At 45.4% G+C, this 21316-nt stretch overlaps 1 protein-coding gene across 11 annotated transcripts; it reads left to right on the top strand.

Annotated features, from left to right (window-relative positions):
* Nucleotides 1-3564: 3564 nt before the first annotated feature.
* LOC114199600 (SIGLEC family-like protein 1) lies at nucleotides 3565-18122 on the top strand. Of its 11 annotated transcripts, XM_028091579.2 has the most exons (7): nucleotides 3565-3695; nucleotides 4219-4385; nucleotides 11332-11407; nucleotides 13137-13263; nucleotides 14532-14813; nucleotides 14936-15041; nucleotides 16123-17298. In XM_028091579.2, the coding sequence occupies exons 4-7, from the start codon at nucleotides 13239-13241 to the stop codon at nucleotides 16385-16387; spliced, it is 678 nt and encodes a 225-aa protein (XP_027947380.2). In that variant the 5' UTR covers nucleotides 3565-3695; nucleotides 4219-4385; nucleotides 11332-11407; nucleotides 13137-13238; the 3' UTR covers nucleotides 16388-17298. The 11 variants fall into 11 exon arrangements, with proteins under 11 accessions (XP_027947380.2, XP_027947375.1, XP_027947383.2 ...); XM_028091574.2 differs by lacking the exons at nucleotides 4219-4385; nucleotides 11332-11407 and adding an exon at nucleotides 17305-18122 and having other exon boundaries at nucleotides 16123-16279; XM_028091582.2 differs by lacking the exon at nucleotides 11332-11407 and having other exon boundaries at nucleotides 3565-3727.
* The last annotated feature ends 3194 nt before the right edge of the window (nucleotides 18123-21316 follow it).

Raw genomic sequence — 21316 nt, forward strand, 5'->3', positions numbered from 1 at the left:
CTGGCATCTGCTCTCCAAGGGCCCCTTGTAGCCAGGCTGAGGAGGCTGGGCTTCACCCTTCAGTCTGCCACATAAAAAAAATGAATGGATTTAAATAGAGACTTTGTTCAAAAGGATTATTGCAATAAAAAAGGAGGGTTATTGCAATAGGGGAAGGAGGACTCCTCTTGCCACAGAACAAGTCTGAATAAATCTGAAAAGTTGGAAATTATGCAGAGCATCTTTTCTGATCACAGTGGAATGAAACTAGAAATTGATGACAAGAAGGGAAACTAGAAAACTCACAAATATGTGGAAATAAAAAACATGCTCCTAAACAACCAGGGGGTCAAAGAAGAAATCGCAGGGAAAACTAGAAAATACCTCAGGCAAATGAAAACTAAAACATGGCATACCAAAATTCATGGGATGCAGTGAAACCAGTGCTCAGGGAGAAATGTAAAATTGTAAATGCTTACCTTAAAAAAGAAGAAATATTTAAAATAAACCATCTAACTTCACATATTAAGGAACTAGACGAAGAAGAATAAACTAAACCTAAAGTTAGCAGAAGGATCAAAATAAAAAGATTAAAATGAAGATGACTGAAAGAGAATGAAACAACAATAGAGACAATCAACAAGACCAAAAGTTGGTTCTTTGAAAAAGATTAGCAAAATTGGCCTATGTTTAAGCTAGATCAACTAAGAAAGAAAAAGACTCAAATTACAAAATGAGGAATAAAAGTGAGGACATTACTACTGATTCTATCAAAATAAAAAAGATAATAAAAGCATACTATGAACAATTGTACACCAACAATTGGGTAACCTAGATAAATGAACACATTCCTAGAAACACAAAATCTAGCAAGATTCAATCATGAAGAAATAGAAATCTGATAGACCTATAACTAGTAAGACTGAATCAGTAATCAAAAATCTCCCAACAAAGAAAAGCCCAGGACCAGATGGTTTCATGGGTGAATTCTACCAAACATTTAAAGAAGAATTAGGGATGCCTGACTGGCTCAGTTGGTAGAGCATGTGACTCTTGATCTTGGGGTTCTAAGTTTGAGACCCACATTGGCTGTAGAGATTACTTAAAAATAAAATCTTTAGAAAAAAATAATAAAGAAGAATTAATACCACCCCTTCTCAAACTCTTCCAAAAAGATCAAAAAGGAAGGAATATTTCCTAACTCATTCAATGAGGCCAAATTTATCCGGATACCAAAGCCAGAAAAGACATTATAAGAAAATGAAACTACAGACCAATATCCTTTAGATATGACAACAAACACAGGCAACAAAAGAAAAAGGAGATAAATTGAACTTCATCAGAACTGAACATTTTTGAGCTTCTAATGACACCTTTAACATTGTGAAATAGGACTCACAGAATGGGAGGAAACATTTGCAAACCAGATATCTGATAAAGGATTAACATCCACAATATAGAAAGAGGTCCTACAACTCAACAAAAGATATGATAACCCAATTTTTTAAATGGTGAAGGACTTGAATAGACATTTCTTCAAAGAAGATATATAAATGGGCAGTAAACACATGAAAAGATGCTCAATATCACTAGTCATGAGGGAAATGCAAATCAAGATCAGAATGAGATACCATTTCATACCCATTAGGATGGCCATTATCAAAACCAGAAAAAATAAGGTTGATAAAGTTGTGGAGAAATTGGGACCTTTGTGCATTGCTGATGAGAATGTAAAATGCTGCAGCCACTGTGGAAAACAGTACGGAATTTCCTCAAAAAATTAAACATAGAATTATCATGTAATTCCACACTGGGTATTTACCCAAAGGAAAAAAAAAAACCCACTAATTCAAAAACATATATACACCCCTACGCTTACTGCAACATTATTTATAATAGCTCAGATGTGTAGGTAACCCAAGTGTCCATTGATAGATGAATGAATAAAAAGGCTGTGGTACGTGTATACAATGGGACATTACTCAGCCATAGAAAAGGATGAGATTTTGCCATTTGCAACAACATGGATGGACATGGAGGTTACAGTGCTAAGTGAAATAAGTCAGACATAGACAAATACCATATGATTTCACTCATATGTGGAATTTAAGAAACAAAACAAATGAGTAAACAAAGAAAAAAAGACAAAAAATACAGTTTTAAATACTGAGAACAAACTGGTGGTTGCAGGAGGGGAGGTGATGGGGGGGATGAGTGAAATAGAGAATGGGGATTAAAATATACAGTTAGGGGGCGCCTGGGTGGCTCAGTCGATTAAGCATCTGCCTTTGGCTCAGGTCATGATCCCAGGGTCCTGGGATCGAGCCCCGCATGGTGCTCCCTGCTCTGCGGGAAGCCTGCTTCTCCCCCTCGCACTCCCCCTGCTTGTGTTCCCTCTCTCTCTGTCTCTCTCTCTCTCTCTCTGTCAATTAAATAAATAAAATCTTTAAAAAAATTTAAAAAATAATAAAATATACAGGTAGGGTGATGAGTACTGAGTACGTATAGAATTGTTGAACAACTATATTGTGCTCCTAAAACTAATATATCATTGTATGTTGATTAAACTTCAATTGAAAAAAAACATAAAAATAACATTACCCCTCAGGGATGTGCAATTAAAACTACAATAAAGTATCACTACACAAACACCAGAACGGCTAAAATTAAAGATTAGTTATTGTCAGGTGTTGACAAGGATGTGGAGCATCTGTAACTCATAGGTTACTGGCACAGGTATAAACTGGTTTGTCCGCTTTGGAAAATTCTTTGGCAGTATCTGACCAACTAAACACATGGCTGACATGAAACTTTTTTGTTGTTGTTGTCCATTTAAGAAATATTTATTGACAGTACTATGGGAAATACAAAGATGAGTCTGACACAGATCCTGCCCAGAAGGAGCTTACAGTCTAGTAGGGGAGGTAGAGCACATACATACAGGGGATACATGGTCAGAGCTATATTTCAGTAAGATGAGTCTAATACTACTAATATGAAACTTTGAGTTCCTCTCCCCTCGGCCTGTTCATGATTAAATGAAAACGTATTGATGAATATTAAATATCCTCAATATTCCAAGCATGCCGGAAACCGCAGTGAAAAAAGACAAAACAAAACTTTGCCCACAGTGAGCTTGCGTTCTAGTGAAGTAGTCAGACCGTAAGCAAAACTATAATTTAGTAGCAGTGTTTTGAAAATGTTCAATGGTTAAGAAAAGTGTTTAATGAGTAGAACGAGGAACCGAGCCATCAGAGTGAAGAAAGTAGAGAGGTTTTCATTAGCAACATCAAGAAAAGCCTCATGGAAAGAAAACGGGCGCCCACATCCCCACGGCACTGCCCGCCGCTACTGATTGGTTCAAGTCCTGCTTGCCAGGCCGCAGCTGCCTCATTGATTGGCCGCAGAGTAAGGGCGCGTGCAGCCTCTGATTGGCTGAGGAGTAGGTGTGTTGTCGCTGATTGCCTGCAGTAGAGGCCTGTCCAGACGCTGATTGGCTGTAGAATAGGCCCATGCAACCGCTGATTGGCTGCAGGGTAGACACGCCCATGCAAGGCCGGAGGGCAGGACCAAGGGAGACTCCAGCGGCTCCACAGCCTTGCGCGCGCCACAGGTGAAAGGCGCCTGGCGTCGCGAGCCGGTCCGGGCCTGTTGGCTTTCCTGGCGACCGTTGAGCGCGCGATTTGTGTTGGAACTGCCCAAACTGGGGCTTCTCTGTAAGTCAGGCGGCCCCATGCTCGACAGTCAGGTTTGTGGGGGCGGGGGGATGTGTGGGGGCGTGGGAGAGAGACACGGTTAGGCTCCAGAGCGGCGCCTCGAGCCGCTCTGTGGGGACGGAGACCTCTTCTGGGTCCGCCAGCCGCGGAGGCTCCCTGAGAGCAGCCGCGGGCTCTTCAGTCCCTCCGTTCGCCAGGAGCCTGCCTGCATTCAGCCTGCCACCGAGTGGGTCACCGGGTCGGCCTCAAGGGCCGCCGGGGGGGGTCCCCGAGTGGTCTGTGGATTAATGATCAGATTAGTGCGGGTCGGAGTCAGCAGGTAGTCCCCTTGCAAACCCATTAATGAGTTAATCGGAGAATCCGCCGCCTCGGTAGCCTGCCCTGTCAGTCAGTTAATCGTGCGCCCTCTGAATCAGTCTCTTAGTAAGCTAACCCCCCCGTAAGGCGCTCGGTCGTTGGTCCCACGGTTATCCCAAGTGTAAGCCAGTTAATCAGCTTCACTGTTAGTCTTTGGTTTTTCTAGAAAATCAGCTTTCCAGTCAGCCTGAGTCGGGCAGTCGTCCCAAAGTGAGTCTTTTCCGCAGCAAGTCGGGAAAGCCCTTCATGCCACGTAGGCTCCGCCAAGGAGATGCACAGTCGGAGTGTGCCGAGGACCAGGGATACCCTGGAGCCCTTGGGACAGAGCCAACGGTACAATGGAGAGGAGAAACGAGGGGCAAAGGGAAACGTAAGGGGGCGGGGGAGGGGAAAGGGCGCCTGCGGGGCCAGCCCGGGCCTAAAGCCTGGCCGAGAAGAGCGGGAGGAAACCAGAGCTGTAGGGCTGGGCGGATCGCTACCTGTCAAATCATAAACCCCGCTCCTGTTACAGGTGAGGAGATCAAAGGAGAAGCAGAGAGGAGAAAACACCCGACCGAGCTTACTCAGTGATTTACTAGCAAAGCCTGGGACCGGACCCGGACAGGGCTCGTTCCAACGTCCAAAATGGGGCTTTAAGTCAGAGAAGGGGGCCGGGGAATTGGCAGTGCAGAAAGGGGGCAGATGTGGCTTTCCTGCCTCCAGGTGTCTGCTCAGGTGCCCCTTCCTCACAGAGGCCTTTTCTGACCGCCCTACCTAAGCCGTTTCCCCACGGTGCCGCCTCCCGTAATCCTCCATCTTGTTATCCTGCATTGTTTCCCTTCCATCGTACTTAATAGCTATCAGATTATCTTGATTGCCAGCTTGTTTATTGTCTGCCTCCCGCACGAGAATGACGGCAGGGATTGTCTTATTCCTGGTTACCGCCTTATCCCTGGGACAGTGCCTGGCATAAAGCTCAAAATGTCGGTTGCTGGAGGGAATGAATGAGAGTGCCGTCACTAGGGATTGTGCTTCTGGAGGCTCATTAGAGGAAGCCGACTGTGTTTGGAAGTAGAGAGCCTCCACAGAGTGGCAGGAGGTGAGGTCAGAGAGGCAAAGGGAGAGGGCTTTGTGCAGAACTTTGACTTTTACTCTGAGTGAGATGAGAGCCACTGGAGAGTTTTGCAGAGAAGGGGCAGGATCTCGCTGAGGTGTTGATAGGTTCCCTCTGGCTGCCACTGTGGGGAATAGAACAGACAGGGGCTAGAGGTAGAGCAGCAAGGCCAGTGAGCAGGTTACTGTAGCAATCTGGGTGAGAGAGGATGGTGGTTTGGGCCAGCGTGGCCACAGTGGAGGTGACTGATAAGTCGTGAGATTTTGAATATATTTTAAAAGCAGTGCCAGGGCGCCTGGGTGACTCTGTCGGTTAAGCCTCTGCCTTTGGCTCAGATCATGATCTCAGGGTCCTGGGATTGAGCTCCACATTGGGCTGCCTGCTCAGCAGGACCTCTGCTTCTCCTCTCCCTCTGCCCTTCCCCTGCCCCGCTCGTGCTCTCTCTCTCTCTCTCTCTCTCAAATGAATAAATAAAATCTTAAAAAAAAAAAAAGTTGGTATGGAGAAAGAGGAACTTGAGTTTTAAATCTGTCTCCAACAACACTTGCTCAGTGCATTAAGAAAATTGCTTATTTCTCCAAGTTTCAGTTTCCTCCCCCATAAGGAGGAAATCATAAGACTTAATTCCTCAGGGTTTCTGGAAATAAATGAAGACTACCCAAATGAGAACAAACAAATTACTTACTCAGAGCTTGCTGTGACAAGAGAGTCAGCCACCATCCCTTGCATTCGGCCAATGACTCAAAGGCAGGCAGCAGAGTGGGAAAAACAAGTTTCAGATAGAGATTGTGATCATGGGGAAGCTAAAGATTAGCCAATTAGAAGTGGGGGCATCTTACATAATTGGATTGGGAGCAGATTTGACTTTCTCTTTGATTGGTTCTGAGCTGGAAGCCGGGGCAAAAACTAGGGAACCTGGTGCTCATTGACCAGGTTCTGACCATTCTGGGCCAGTTGCTGCAGAGATTGTGGTTTGGCTTCCTGGACTCGTTTGCTCGAAGTGCAAAATCAGAGTCATATATGCCATACAGTTGAGGCTCACGGGTCTTGTGTGGTATGGCCATTGTCTGTATATTCAGTGTCTCACGTTCTTGGGAGGGTAAATGGGATGATGTACATGTGAAATTGGTGGGTATTAGTAGCTAAATAGATTAGTTTACAATATTTTAAAATTTCGTTATGGCCTACTTATGCAGTCCTGTCTTTGTTTTCATTTACTGAGTCATCTTTATGAAAAGAATTGGTTGTAGTGCATGAATGCATACGTATGTGTCAAACAGTGCCAAAGTGTACAGAATAAAAACTGACAACCCTACTTCGTCTTTTCTCTAATCACGACTCTACCCACAGGTAAGTACTGGTACCAGCATACTATGTATCTTTCCAGATCTTTGTTTTATTTATGTTTATGTGTTTATGTATTATATATGAACACATAACTTATATATGAGCATACATATATATTTACATGTAATACACATATATAAAACTTTCATATAAATGACAATGATCAAATTTTCACTTACATATTATGAAATATTTCAGATAAATAGATGTAAAATGGTATTACAAGAGCATGTATCTGCTACCCAACTTAAAATTTAAAACACTGCCTCTTTATCCTTTCCCCAAATATATTTCCCACTCAAACTTGGAAATAACTGCTACCTTGGATCTGGCATTTATCCTTCTGTGTAGTAAGGTATTTAACCTAGCCTGAAGAAAGGTCTGGCCTTTGCCCTTGGCTTCTGGAAGATAATCCCTAAGTCCCTAGAATGTCATTCCTGACAGGAGTGTATTTGTTTGCCTGGGGGGCATCACACTGAAGAGTCTGAAAGTGTGATTAGGGGCCACACCAGATCATGTAACAGTATGATTTAGAATGGGGTCTTTGGATCATGTGGTATCAGCTCACCAAGAAGGAGCTGGAGATGGAGGGGCATCTGCGTGGCTTAGTCGGTTGAGGGGCTGTCTTCAGCTCAGGTCATGAATTCAGGGTCCTGGGATCGTGCCCCATGTCAGGCTCTGCTTCTCTCTCCCTCTCCCTCTGCCCCTCCCCCTGCTTGTGCTTTCTCTCTTTCTCTCAAATAAATAAAATCTTTTTTGTTTTTTAAAAAAGGAGCTGGAGCTGGAGACTTAAGGTCAGCCATGGGGGCAGTCAATCATGCCCATATGATTAAGGTCCAATAAAAACTCTGGGCACCAGGCTCAGGTGAGCTTCTCCGGTTGTCATATTCCATGCATATTGTCACACATCATTACCAGGAAATATTAGTTATACTGCCCATGATTCCACAGAAACTCTCTGGTTGGAAATTTCCTGGACTCTGCCCTATATGCTTCTTCCCTGGGCAGATTTTAATCTGTATCCTTTAGTCGCAATACACAATAATCATGAGTATAAGAGCTTGAGTAGTCTTGAGGACCTTAAAACTCACAGTTGGTGTTAGAAGTGAAGGTGGTTTTAGAGACCTTTGAAATCTGCAGTTAGTGACAGAAGTGAGGGCATCTTTTTGGACTGTTCACTAACTTTGCAGTTGGCATCAGAAATTAGATTTGTGAAAACCTGGCTCAGTGAAACATAAATTTTGGGAAGAGCAAGGATGTGAAGTCAGGGGAGGATGAACCTTTCATGTCCCCAAAGTCACTTATAGGCATGAAAATGCAACTGTTCTGCAATGAGTTACAGGAGGTTAAGTTACCAATTTTTTTTTTTTTTAATTATGGATCCAACTCTGGAAGAGGTGACTCACTGGATGCATAAAGAAATTCAAAATCTCGAGAAACAAGCTAAATATACAATCCTTTGGTTATTTTTATCTGTAATAGCTAAAATGAAAGTAAAGAAAAGGGCTGGGTTGGATCCCGACACTGGGCCAAGCTTGGGTTCTGTCCAGTCTGAGCTATGGCTGCTAGCCTCAGGGCTCCTACTAAAGGGAAAAGCCATGTTGAAACAATAGGTTGCAAGGAAAATTAGAGTGATTCACAGGAGAATGAAGAAAGTTGAAGGGGAGGGGTCCCTGTGTGGCTCAGTCGGTTAAGCATCCGACTCTTAATTTTGGCTCAGGTCATGATCTCAGGGTCGTGGGATCAAGCTCCATGTTGGACTCCACACTCGGCTTGTCCCTTCCCCTCTGGTCCTCCCCCCAACTCCTGCCATCTCTCTCTTAAATAAATAAATAAACATCTTTTTAAAAAACAGGAAAGATGAAGGGAAGTGTCAAAGGGACTCATCCCAGTGGAGAGGGAAATCTTTAAACAGTTTTTAAGAAATAGAGTGGACATTGATGGGATCAAAACAAAGGTCTTAGGGCAGGGCTCTTGGAGTTTGGGTGGACCAGGGCGAACCCCAGCTGGTCCCTCAACTTTGAAGGATCCTAATCAAGTCTGCTCTAGTTACCCTAGGTTAGAGGAATTTCAAAAGCCAGAAGGCAAATGTGACAATGGGACCCTAACTTCAGATTGCCTGAGGTGATGATTCCATTATCTAATCACGATAAAAATTGGTAGGTTTCCTTGGCTCCATGCCCAGCTGGAGACTCAAAGCGATAGGCACACTAGTGGTAAAGTGGCCTGGAGAAGAGATCTGTCTGGGGTTCCTTAAGCTGGGAGGCCCATGCATTGTGAGTCCTAGTGAGAATTGTAGTTAGATTGGGAAGATATGAGAATACAAGGATTGAGGGGGTGGAATACTTACAGATTTTATGTAAAGTGATTGTGTCTCCTCCTTTATCTAAATATAAGTAGATACTGTGTCTGACTGTGGAACGTTTCCCTTACCTAGTATTATGAAACAGGAGGCATGTAAATTCTCCCTTCAACCACTATTGATTGGACATGCTAAATGGGAGCCAATAAACTTGCCCAAGCCCACACAGGTTATTAATTTGAAAAAATATAGGATATCTGGTGGAAAAAAAAAAACATGTCAGAAGCCTAGTGTTTGATTGGTTTATTTGGATTTTGGATGACACGTATTTTACATTTGGGAATATGGCTAGCCCCTAACCATAAAATTACTAGAATGAAGTCTTGGGAGTCCTTACGCAGACTGCAGTTTATGACAAAAGCCAGTGAGCACCACCCAGTGGTGACCACTGGGATTTTTTTAAATCCGAAAATTTCCATTTGAGGGGCGCCTGGGTGGCTCAGCCGTTAAGCGTCTGCCTTCGGCTCAGGTCATGATCCCAGGGTCCTGGGATCGAGTCCCGCATCGGGCTCCCTGCTCCATGGGAAGCCAGCTTCTCCCTCTCCTTCTCCCCCTGCTTGTGTTCCCTCTCTCGCTATCTCTTTCTCTCTGTCAAATAAATAAAAATTTAAAAATCTTAAAAAAAAAAAAAGAAAATTTCCATTTGAGAGACAGCGAGTTGGCTATTGGGCTTTGATTGAAACTGCCCATAGGACCAAAGGAAGTAAAATAATCCTGAAACCTGAAATACTCATGATTATCTTTGGCAATGTTGGATAAACATGCTAATTAGGAAGGCCATGCCCAGAAGAGTTCAATAATAAAAAGGAAATGGTTTATAGAGGAACATGCTACCAAGGGAATATGAGGAGGTACTCAATGTATTCAGGAGCAGGTGGTCTTTCTTCCCCTCTTTTATCACCTGAGGAGCTGCCAGATCCTATTGCCACTTGGGTGGTAGCAATGAATAGCTCTCAAATGACTGACAAAGAGCTGTTTGGTTAATATGGAAGGCTGTTGCAAGATGAATGGTTTCCTTTGAGTGGGAAATATTAGCAGTGGTATGCTAGTAAATATTTAATAACCAGATCTTCAAAGGGAAAAATAAGCCCTGAATTGTAGCATTGCCAACTTCCGCTGTGTAGACACTCTCACCATAGACAGTTTCAAGCTACCAACTCATGTTGTTATGAGTTAGGAAGAGATCCAGTAACACACCATTATGTAGTATTTCCATCATACAGATAGAATAGATGTAATACAATAGATGTAAATAACCTCAAGAACACAGATAACAGTGAGATGTACTAGAAAAATTAGGAAGTAATCAGTTTCAAGTAATTATTACCTTTGGGTTTTTTTTAAAGATTTTATTTTATTTGAGAGCGAGAGAGAGAGAGAGAGAGAGAAAGAGAGCATGAGCAGGGGGGAAGGGTAGAAGGAGAGGGAGAAGCAGACTCCCCCCTGATCAGGGAGGCTGATACGGGACTCGATCCCACGACTCTGGGATCATGACCTGAGCCGAAGGCAGGCGCTTAACTGACTGAGCCACCCAGGTAACCCTAATTATTACCTTTGTTTTTAATATAATGTGCTTATGAGTTATATCATTTAAATTATAATAACGACTGTGTTTGATAACCAGCTTGCAATATTCTTAAAAATTTAATAATCAGCTTTTTTTTTTTAAGTTGGTTTATGCAGGCTCCAGCACACTGATGAATATTATTTAGAAACCAAGATATAGGTGCTAGGCATGTTTATCACTATGGATGTGTCATTGCTCCTAGGCTCTTTTTTTTTTTTTTTAAAGATTTTATTTATTTGACAGAGAGAGACACAGCAAGAGAGGGAACACAAGCAGGGGGAGTGGGAGAGGGAGAAGCAGGCTCCCCGCCGAGCAGGGAGCCTGATGCAGGGCTCATTCCCAGAACCTTGGAATCATGACCTGAGCCAAAGACAGATGCTCAACGACTGAGCCACCCAGGCGCCCCATCTCCTAGGCTCTTTCAATGAACAGAATATGGAAATAGAATTTGTTTTTTTAAACCAAGGGTTTGTACCAATATTGCCAATTAAAATTAAACTTTAATTTCTTCTCTTAAATTATTATATTTTATATTGTTTCTCTTTTTCCTTACTGTGAAAATCTTTAAAACATAAATAGTTTCAAAATTACAATACCAATACTGGTAGCTTTCTTTGTCTCCCTTAAGACCGTACAGCTAGAGCCCTGTGTTCAAAGGTTACATGAAACAGATATTCTTCCAGAATCATTCTGTTATCACTGTTTTCATTTGTTTACTAGATTTTGCTTGTATTCAATTTTAGGGTTTTGCTTTCTTTTTCCCTTCTAGGTTTAAGTGACCTTCCTGAACAGTAAAATATCAATATGGTTGGGAAGGTTTTTTTTTTTTTCTTTGACCAGAACCATGTCACCTGACTACCAGGACATACATGTAAGCGAACTTGGGAACACTAATATTTATTATCTTCAGTCTCTGTAGTGGAGGCAACAGGGACAATGGTGCTGGGATGCCTGTTGGGTCAGAAGCCAGCAGTGTCTGCCACAAGGTATGATGGACTGGGGAAACATCCCCTCCTCCTACCTTGTCCAGGAATTGATACAGAGATGAGGGACTCATGGCCCAGAGAGGGAAAGGATTCGTCTGTGGTCCTCCAGTAAATCACTGACATAGCTTACATAATCAGTGCTCAAATCCTGGGCTCATGCTCTTAAATCAATGCTTTGCCAAAAAAAGTGGGTGGGGGAGGATAGTTTCATGAAAAGTGAGATTAACATTTGAACATTTTATCAGTGACTATCGAAGGTCATTTTCTAAGGTCTTCTGAGGTCACAAAGGTCTGTTTGATGTAGGGCCTTCCCTTAAAGAGCTCAGTCTCAGGCAGATTCTCTTCGAAGATATTTCATTAGTTTCCCAACTCAAGTGACCTAACCAAATAAGAGTGTGTCTTCCTCATGTAAGGAGACGTACAGAGGTAGGCTGTGTGGAGCTGGTGTAGCAGTTCCACAAGGCCATCAGGGACCAGGCTCCTCACACTGTTCGGCAAGAATGTCCTTCATGAGTGGCACTCATCCTCACGGTTACCTCATGGTTGCCAGATGGCTGCTCTACCTCCAGTATCTTATCCATATTTTAGGGAGGAAGGAGGAGGAAGGAACAAGGAAGAAGGAAATGAGAATATCAGGAAAGGAAAACTTTCCCAGGAATCCCCAGCTCACTTCCACTAAAACAACATCACGTGCCCCGTGTTAACTACAAAGGAGTCTAGACAAAGTGGTGCTTTGGCTTAAAACATTGCACCCCTAAGCAAAGCTGGATTTGTTAGGAATGAAGAGCAGGGTAAATAGTTGGTGTCTGGCTGCACAAAAACAAATAACTCTAGTAGAAGGAAAAAACTGATTCTTTCCTCAAAAAACAACAAATGAAACAAGTTGGTAATTCTGGAAGGGGAGAGATTTACTCACTTCTGACTGGGTAGGGAGATCAGGAAAGGCTGCATGCAGGAGACGGCACTGAATTCAGCTCTGAAACTGAAGTAGGATGTGCATGTGGATGGAGCCGAGTTGCAAGAGGAAAAACTGGGAGAAATCCTTGAATGACGGGAGAAGGGTGATTAGGGTGAAACTGGAGAAGGCCACGTTGTCCCTGTGGCATGGAAAATGTTAGGAAAGGCACGGGGAGCCAGAAAGCAAGGGTGAGGTAAAGTTGTAGAGAACCTCATTTGCAAAGCAAAGAAGTTTGGAACTTTTCCTATCAGCAGGAGGAATTCCTGTCCACTTTCATTTCCCCAAAGGATGTTAAGGCTGTCCCACCCACTCCATCCCTCACGACCTGCACACTAACTCAAGCATGTCATTCTTTCCCAGCCACCACTCCAGGCTCCTCCCTGGCCACCTGGCCTGAGTTGCTCCAGTCTAAGCCATTTCTCCTGTGTCCCCAGTGGGTTATTGCAAACACCCAGACTGGCCCTGTCCCTCTGAGGTACACAACCCTTCCATGAATCCCTATTAGCTTTGAGACAGAACCCAAAGACTTTGTAATTGAGCTTCTCCCAAGTGGACTGGGACTGGGAGGGAAAGACCAGAGGAGAGAGGACACACGGAATTGAGTCCTCACAGAGATCGTAGGAGGGCTGCCTGTCCCTAGATGCTCTTGAACGTCTCATCCCACACAATTCCTGCTTCTGAGCGTGAACAGTCCTCCAGGATGACCAGAGACAGAAGCCCCTGGCTTGCTAAGAATACTTAACGTTCTCCCATTCCCACATCCTCTTTCAGTTACTCATCATCTCGTCTTCTGAACCACAAGGCTCTGATGTGAGAGCCAGCTGTGGCGAAGGCCCCGGCCCCTCCTATTCCTGAGGACCACTACTGCTGTAGATGGCAGGACCACTGCCGCAGCTGGGTGAGTGGGACGAGAGACCGTGCTGGAGGTGCCTGAGGCTCCAGGACTGGGGCGGGCTGGGCTGCAAGGGTATGAGAAGAGAGGACATGAAGGTGTAGAGTACCAAATAACCAACATGGACTAAACATCCGTGTGCTGGGTGCTGGCAGGGCTGGGAGTGGCTGAGGTGAATAGCAGATTGGGCCAGGGAGTGGAGTTGGGGGTGAGGGTGGGCACTCAGCCAGGGTGGTTGAAGGTATGAGAGCATTAGGAGCTGGAAGGCCCAGGGTTAGTCAGGTTTCCCATATCTGTCAGCCACTGTCCACAGGCATGCTTTCCCAGATGATAAAAATAAATAATCCAGAGGACAGCAGTGGGGGAGAGTCCCTGCAAATTCCTCATCCCCCCCCACAAGTGACCCAGATGAAAAGTCAAAATCAAGGGCTACTGTTTAAGAGAAAATTAACCCCTTTCTTCCAGTAACCTCAAACAACTCCATTGAAAAGGTAGGAAACACTAAGAACCGATTCCTCATTGGAGACCTTGTAGAGTGTGACTATTGCTTATTAACTGACAAAAGTCACCAAGTGGACAATATATCCTACCTATTCTATGTAGAGTGAGGCAGTCAGGCAGTTGCGAGAATGTTCTTACCCAGAAAATGCCAAAGCAATCTCTGCTTAAGATGAATACTCAATCAAAGGCCACCTGGGACTGGGAAGAAAGAAGTCTAGAAAGGTGTTCTGTTTACTGAATGGGTAACACTTTACCATACATTCAGCTAGGAACACTGCCAACCTTAGGGCATTCATTCTTACATCCATGATAATAGGATACAGGTTCAATGAATACCCCTATTTTCCAAACTGGGAAAGAACAAAGGGGGGAGGGGCTTGGCCAATGGCATCCAGACAGTAAGAGACAAAGGAGAAATTGATCACAGGTGGAGCTAGGAAGGAGCAGAGCCTGAGAGATGGGAGGAAGAGGAAGTAGGAGCTGAGATGAGGAAGTCTAGCCTGGGGCTGGCGGTGGGGGTCAGGTCAGGGCTCAGAAGCAATGTAGATCCTCAGAAAGCTCCCTTGCCTTAGTCAGGTCCAGTGTTCATTTTCAGGCTGGGTGAGGAGAGAGGATGAAGGGAAACTGGTCTGTGAAGCCCAGCTCCTCTGGGCTTCCAGAAGGTCTTTCCGAAGCTCCTTGGGAATCATGAATAAGGAAAAGGCTGGGTCCTGCAGGAAGTGGAGACAGGAAGTCAGGATGCCTTGCTGACTGCTGACCCTCCCTCCCCACAGCACCCGCCAGGCTGCTCTATTCCTCTTGTTCCTTGGAGAAGACTCTGCAGTGCAGCTGTTCCTTCCATGGGATCCCCACACCCTCCGTGCAGTGGTGGATGGGAGGTACTCCTGTGGGCGTGAACAACACCGATGGCAGCCTCCAGGTGACTTCCACAATAATTGCCCCCTGGGCCAACAGCACCATCAGCCTGACAGAGCAGCCAAGAATGAGCACGAGGCTTCTCTGTAAGGGGAAGAACAAAAATGGAACCCACGCTTTGAGCATCCTGCTGATACCAAGTGAGGGCAGAGGGGGCCCAGTGACTGGGTGAGGAAGGGTGGGATGCGGAGGGAGCAGAGCTTTGGCTCGGATTCCAAGGCCTCAGAAGAGCAGTCTTTCTCACCAGGCTATCTGTTCCCAGGAGAGAGGTCTTCGCCGGGCAAGACTTTCATTAATGGGCTGATCCAGGGCCTTGTCTATGGAGCCATTGCAACTGCACTGCTATTCCTCTGCTTCACCCCACTCATGTGAGTACCAGCAATAAAATTCCACCTGGCAGGCCCTGCAAGGCTGGCATAGAAAGGGGAAGACAGGGCCCTTGCCCCCAAGGAACTTAGGGTCTGGCAAGGGAAGAAGGCACCAAACATGGTCACCGCAGTCCAGGGCCATCAGGACTATGCTGAGCCACTAAGAGGTTCAAAGGACAGAGCTTTTCAGCGAATTTCATAAAAGGAGGAAGTGGCAGCCCTGGAGAAGCCAACAGAGTCCCTGGGGGGTGCTGCCTGAAGCGGGCTGTCATTTCTTTGGTGGAAAGTAGTATATGCGTACCCCAGAGACACATTTGAGGAATTGCCAGTGTCTTTGTGCAATGTCAGGTGCTTTGAGAGTGGGAGGAAATGGCTAAAGATGAAGTTGAAAAGGCTTCTTGGTGTTAGTTCATAAAGACTCTTGAAAGTTGGCTAAATGTGTTGGCTAGAAGCCCAGAATGAGAAGGGCAGAGTTGCCAGAGGTCAGGCCAGAGAGTCTGGCAGAGGGGCCTCTGGCCAGTCTGAGTATCTCGGACTCGATCCTCAGTTGGGAGCCATGGAACTGTGCTAAAGTGGGAAGGAAAGCTCCTAGTGCAAGGTGTCTGTACACAGACCAAAGAGCAAGAGCCCAAGGCCTGAAACCAGGCAGGAAGTTGGTACCACAGACTACACAGCAAAGAGCCAGGTTTGAGCCAGGCAAGTGATGAGGGGCAGTCAAAGAGATGGGACTTGGGACTGATGGACTATAACGGGTGAGAAGAGAGAGGCACAAGGCAGCAGGGCAAACTGGGGAGCTATTTTTAAAGCATAATCAGCTGGACTTAAAGACCAATAACAATCCTTTTACAGTTTGCAAAGCCCTTTCAGAGCTAACCTCATCTGAGCCCCACAGCCTGATAAGCAAGGTCTCCCCGTTTTACAGAGGATGAAACCAATTCCCAGAGAGGCTGTGTGGCTTGCCCTCAATAACACAGGAAGCCAGTGGTGTCACTGAAGTTGACCTTGACCGGAAGTTCCGGTCAAGGCTAGAGCCCATTGGGGGGCAGAGAGCCAGAACTGATCAGGGGGGTCATTTCCTTAGCATGAAATATATCAGAATGAAGCTGTCAAAGAAAGTTGCAGTGGTCAAAGCAACAAACAGCCCTAAAGTCAGAGCAAGCCAAGAAGCCAAGATGCCTCTGAAGCCTCAAGAGCCAGAAAAATCCACAGTCAGCCCATCTTCAGAGAAGCAGATATTGGTGGGTATCCATTGTGCCTGGAATCTAGTCTATCAGAATAATGGCAGTGAGACTCACAAGGAGAGACACGTACAGTGTTTAAAGGAGTTATCATCCTCAATCTTATAGGGCATCTAGAATGCCAGAATGTGCTGGCAGATTATCTTATGATGAAGGGAAGAAGGATGAAAATTAAAAGAAATAAAGACTAATTAGAATCAGCAATGTACACACACACACACACACACACACACACCTTCACACTGAATCCACATTGAGAAGGGGGTCAAAAGAACCCCTAACAGTGGTTGTAGCATCAGAGTAGAAACCAAAGCTTTGGTCTCTGAGTGTCTGGCAGGTTGTGGTCAACACATTCTGTAGATGCCACAGGCCCATGTTAGCCTGAGGTGCTTAGAGACCAGCCCAAAGCCAAGGTACTCCTTCATTTACCTTGAACCCCATATCCTCAGCAGAGCTTGGAAGAGACAGGCCTAGCTGTTATTTACCATTTATAATTCTCTAGGACCAGAAATGCCCTGCTGCCCTCCTTGCACTCTACACTAGGAGCTGGTTTATCCACTTTGTGGATAAATCATGCATCTGTTAAATTCCACCAAAATGTCTTACAGTATCTCTTAACCTCCGTGCTGGGGTCTCAGAAATAGGTGAGACCCAGGCCTTGCCCTCAGAGAGCAATCAGGCTGGTGGAAAGGCAGCCTTACAGTAACAGGGCTGAGATGGGGGTTATGGTTACCCAGAGGAAGGAGGGACTGAGCCTACCTGGGGAAGTCAGGCAGAACTTCCCAGAGGACTCTGGGGAACACTAGGTGGGCTCCTGGTGCTGGGAATGCACACGGAGGACCAGCAGGAGAAGACAGGGTTGCAGACTCCAATCATGAGATTCTGAGAAAAGGTAAAGCCAGTGCCTACTCCACATTACTGTAATTCTGTGCTCAAAGAGAGAGACAGGATTCTTTCTTTTTAAGATCTGGATACTTCACTTCTAGACCTGTTCAACATCCTTCTTTCTTTGCCCTGCTCTGTAGCATCCCTTACCCTAGACTTCCAGAAAAAAGCAAAATAAACTGGAACTGATGAAGCCTGTGAAGACTACATGCCTACCTGGAGTCCCCACTGTCCATGGAATTACCACAGTCTACAGAATACTCAGCAACCCCCAGAAACCCTGGAGTCTATGACAAACCCAAAGCCCCCAGAGTCTCCTCATCTCACAAGGACCCCTCAAGCCCCACCTGCCCCTCACACTGATTCTCCGTTGAATAGGGTTACTTTGGAACCTGGTCTTAGAACGTTTGAAAGCAAACTCTATGATCTGCTGTTCGGGTTAACTAGAAGAAATATGCCTTGGCCTATGGTGTCAAAGGAAGGGAAAATAAATATGAGACCATGGTCCACCAAAAAGTAGCTTTGGAGCCCCTACTGTATGCCCAGAACCTGGAATATACATACAAGAACACCAGGCTTTAGAGCCATCATATATGGACTGAATACAAACTTCAGTGCTTAGTGGCTATATGTCTTTGGATAAGACCTTTCACCACTGCCCTGAGGCATACATGGGTGGAGAGTGAGTGAAAAGTGGTGTCCAGAGGTGGAGGTGGAGAAAAGACACAAAGTGTGTCCAAGAGCCCAGAGGGGGTCTATGCACTGGAGCTCAGGCTGAACAGTGAGCTCCTGAGGTCCCTGAATGCCAAGATTAAGGCATTAGAACTTTATCTGGTAGGATGTTAATCCTGACTCCCTTGGAATGTAAGTTCCACAAAACAGGGATCTTGTCTATCTTGTTTTCTGCTTGCACCACCAGCACCTAGAATGGTTCCTAAAATATAACAGACTCTCAAAAGTGTTTGTTGAATAATTGAGTGAATGAATGAATGAATGAATGGATTATAAGCCGTTGCAAGGTTTGAAGCAAAGAAGTAGTGGCCAGATTTGCAATGATGTGGATGGAACTAGAGGGTATTATGCTAAGCTAAATAAGTTAGTCAGAGAAAGACAAATACCATATGATTTCACTCATATGTGGAATTTAAGAAACAAAACAGTTGGACATAGGGGAAGGGAAGAAAAAATAAAATGAAAATTGAGAGGGAGACAAATCATAAGAGACACTGAACTCTAGGAAACAAACAGGATTGCTGGAGGGGTGGTCAGTGGGGGGAAGGGTAACTGGGTAATGGGCATTAAGGGGGGCACGTGATGTAATGAGCACTGGGGTTATATGCAACTGATGAATCACTAAATTCTACCACTGAAACTAAAAAAAAAGAAAGAAAAAAAAAGAAGTGGCCAGATACATAGTGAAAGATCATTCTAGGAGTAGTTATTGAAGATGTACTTAGAAGACTGGAGGCAAAGAGCCCACTCAGGAGGTTAGTGCAATACTTCTTGGCCAGGCTGAAAGGCAGGCATACAAGGAATGAGAACAAGAATCTGGCATGAGAATGGACCACACCTGTGTACTGTTCCCCCCAGAATGGATGACACTCCCTTCTGGAGCCAGATGCTGGTAATTTTTAGAGGTTGCAAAAAGGGTCATCTCTTCCCTGGGGCATTATTTGTGTGTAAATCCAGTGGTTCTCCATCCAGCACAATGTGATGGTCATCCTGTACCCAAGAGCAGATGTTTATATAAGCCCTCACATGTGTAGGCACCCTTTTGGCATGCAGTTCACAGATTCCACAGAAATAGGAGCATCCACTTTGTGCCAGATAATGAGGTGAACAAGCCAGACACTGGCCCTGCCTCCATGAAGCTCGTGGTCTACACAGGTACACAACGAAGGAATAAAGGCAAAATTGCAGCTTAAAATGTTGACAAGTGCTAGGAAGAAAAAGGACCTAACACTATGAGAAAGTATAAGGGACCAGGGGAGGAACCTAGTTTGGATTAGAGAATCAGAGAAGGCCTCTCTGAGAAAGTGACGTCTGTGCTGAGATCGAACGGATTATTAGGGTCTGGTCAGCAGAACAGTAGGTTCTAGGCTCTGGGATGGGAGTCCAAGAGCCCAGAGGGGGTCTGTGCACCAGAGCTCAGATGCAAGGGTGAGATCCTGAGGTGCCAGACCTTTCAGGGCTTCACAGACTCTGGTGAGAAGTTCATGTTTTATCCTCACTCACGGAGGGAGGGTTATTTCCTCATGTGCTCTGTGACTTCGGACAGCGGGCTCCTAGGGACTGGAGAATGCCATCTAGAAGAGAAACGGGATAGCGGATGGGAACTGGGTTGGGACTGGGTCAAGGATAGGTTCTGACAGAGACTGGACAACTGGGTCTTCCTCACGTGTCTCGGTTTGTTCGTGAATGGGACCCTGCTTGCAGGAGGGGAAAGGGGCACCAAGATGCCCTCTGATGGGCCCTGAGAGTCAAGCACTGGGCATTTCGTTCTTTGGTCGATGGCTTTCAATCCACCCCATCACCTGCTTTCCCACAAGTACTGGCTTGAGGAAGGAGTATCCCTTACAGAGTGATTGGCCTGCGTCTCCAGGACCCGGCAGGGGTCTAGAACTTCTGGCTCAGGATAAACGAAGCCCCGGTTGCAACGGACGGCGTCAAGCCCAGGAGACCAACGGTTCTGCTTCGCTGTCTCTCCCTGTCCCAGCAGCCCCCACACGCATCCGCAGGCCCTGATTGGCTCTGGACAGATTCACGCGTGCTCACTGGTACGCCTGGGGGGCGGGGCTTCGGGGAGGGGCATCCCCACGTGACCTCTGGCCCTTGGGTCGTTGGCGAGGCTGGAGACTCTCAGGTCACCTAGTGAACTGGTTATGAGTGAGCTAATGAGTTAACTTTCCTCTACCTTAGTCCCTTCCCAGAGAGGCACTCAGGAGTTGTACACGTGCTTATTGCATGTGTCAGTTGATCCGGCTCGTCGAGAGGCATTAAATCAGCCATCAATTCATCCCTCTGAAAAGTAAGTTCCTGTAAGTAGTAAGTCAGCCAATCGGTGAGTTTGGCTAAGTGCACATGATGCACTTAACCAAACTCAAAGAGGACGTTGAGTTGTTAAGGAAATAGCAGAGTGGAGACGCGCTGAGGACAGTCCAGGCTGGAGCTGTGGGCACCCAAGACGAGGTGGTAAGACTGGAAAAGGAAATGACTGTTTAGCGGGAAGAGGAAAGAGGTTTCTTGTGGAGAAAACCCACGGCTGCGCCAAGCCCTGGAGAAGGGAATGAAACTTGGAAGAGATCAGAATTTTGAAGTTGGAAGGACCGTTACACACTGGGCACCTGCTCATTTTACAGATGGGGAAAATGGGGGGAAACGAGAGGGAACAGCACTTGCCTAAAGTTTCCGGCGAGTTACTGGCAAAGCACTGTCTGGAACCACCCCAGAGCTCTCCTCAATCCTTGATTTGAGGTTGTAAATAAATCACTATATTCAATTAGATTCTGAGAATTAATTTCTTATTAAAATTTTTAATTTCAAAAATTAAAAAAAAACCCACCTAATCTAACTGAAAGGAGAACTAGGCAAATCAACTCTCCCCTCTCAGTAACTGAGCAAGCAGATGAAAAAATTGGTATGGATATAGAATACCATCAACTGGGGCGCCTGGGTGGCTCAGTTGGTAAGCATCTGCTTTCATTCAGGTCGTGATCCCAGGGTCCTGGGATGGAGCCCCAGGTCGGGCTTATTGCTCAGCAGGGAGCCTGCTTCTCCTCCTCCCTTTGCCTGCCGCTCCCTGTGCTTGGCTCTCTCTCTCTCTGTCAAATAAATAAATAAAATCTTAATAAAAAAATGCCATCAACCAAATTGACTTAAATGACATTTATAGAATATTCCATCCAACAATAGTAGCATACACACTGTACTCAACAGCTCCCGGAACATTTAGACCATGTTCTGACCTATAAAACAAGTCTCAACAAATTTAAATGAATTGGAATCATATAAAGTATGTTTTCTGATCACAGTGGAATTCAACTGGAAACTAATAGTTGGAAAATCATCAAGACTTGTGCTTATACATTTTTTTCAGTGAATATTTATCAGACAAGAAAGTTTCTAAGACCGTGGAGGACACAAAGATCTATT

Source organism: Eumetopias jubatus, unplaced genomic scaffold, assembly GCF_037043125.1.
Source record: "Eumetopias jubatus isolate StellerSeaLion01/CBP00866 unplaced genomic scaffold, mEumJub1_p1.0 scaffold_10, whole genome shotgun sequence".
NCBI lineage: Eukaryota > Metazoa > Chordata > Mammalia > Carnivora > Otariidae > Eumetopias > Eumetopias jubatus.

Bases quoted from the DNA above. Each gene is read 5' to 3' on its own strand.
- LOC114199600 (XM_028091582.2), top strand. From the start codon at position 13,239: ATGGCAGGACCACTGCCGCAGCTGG. The intron at 14,814-14,935 runs GTGAGGGCAGAG...ATCTGTTCCCAG, and splicing joins GAGCATCCTGCTGATACCAA to GAGAGAGGTCTTCGCCGGGC. The intron at 15,042-16,122 runs GTGAGTACCAGC...TCATTTCCTTAG, and splicing joins CTCTGCTTCACCCCACTCAT to CATGAAATATATCAGAATGA.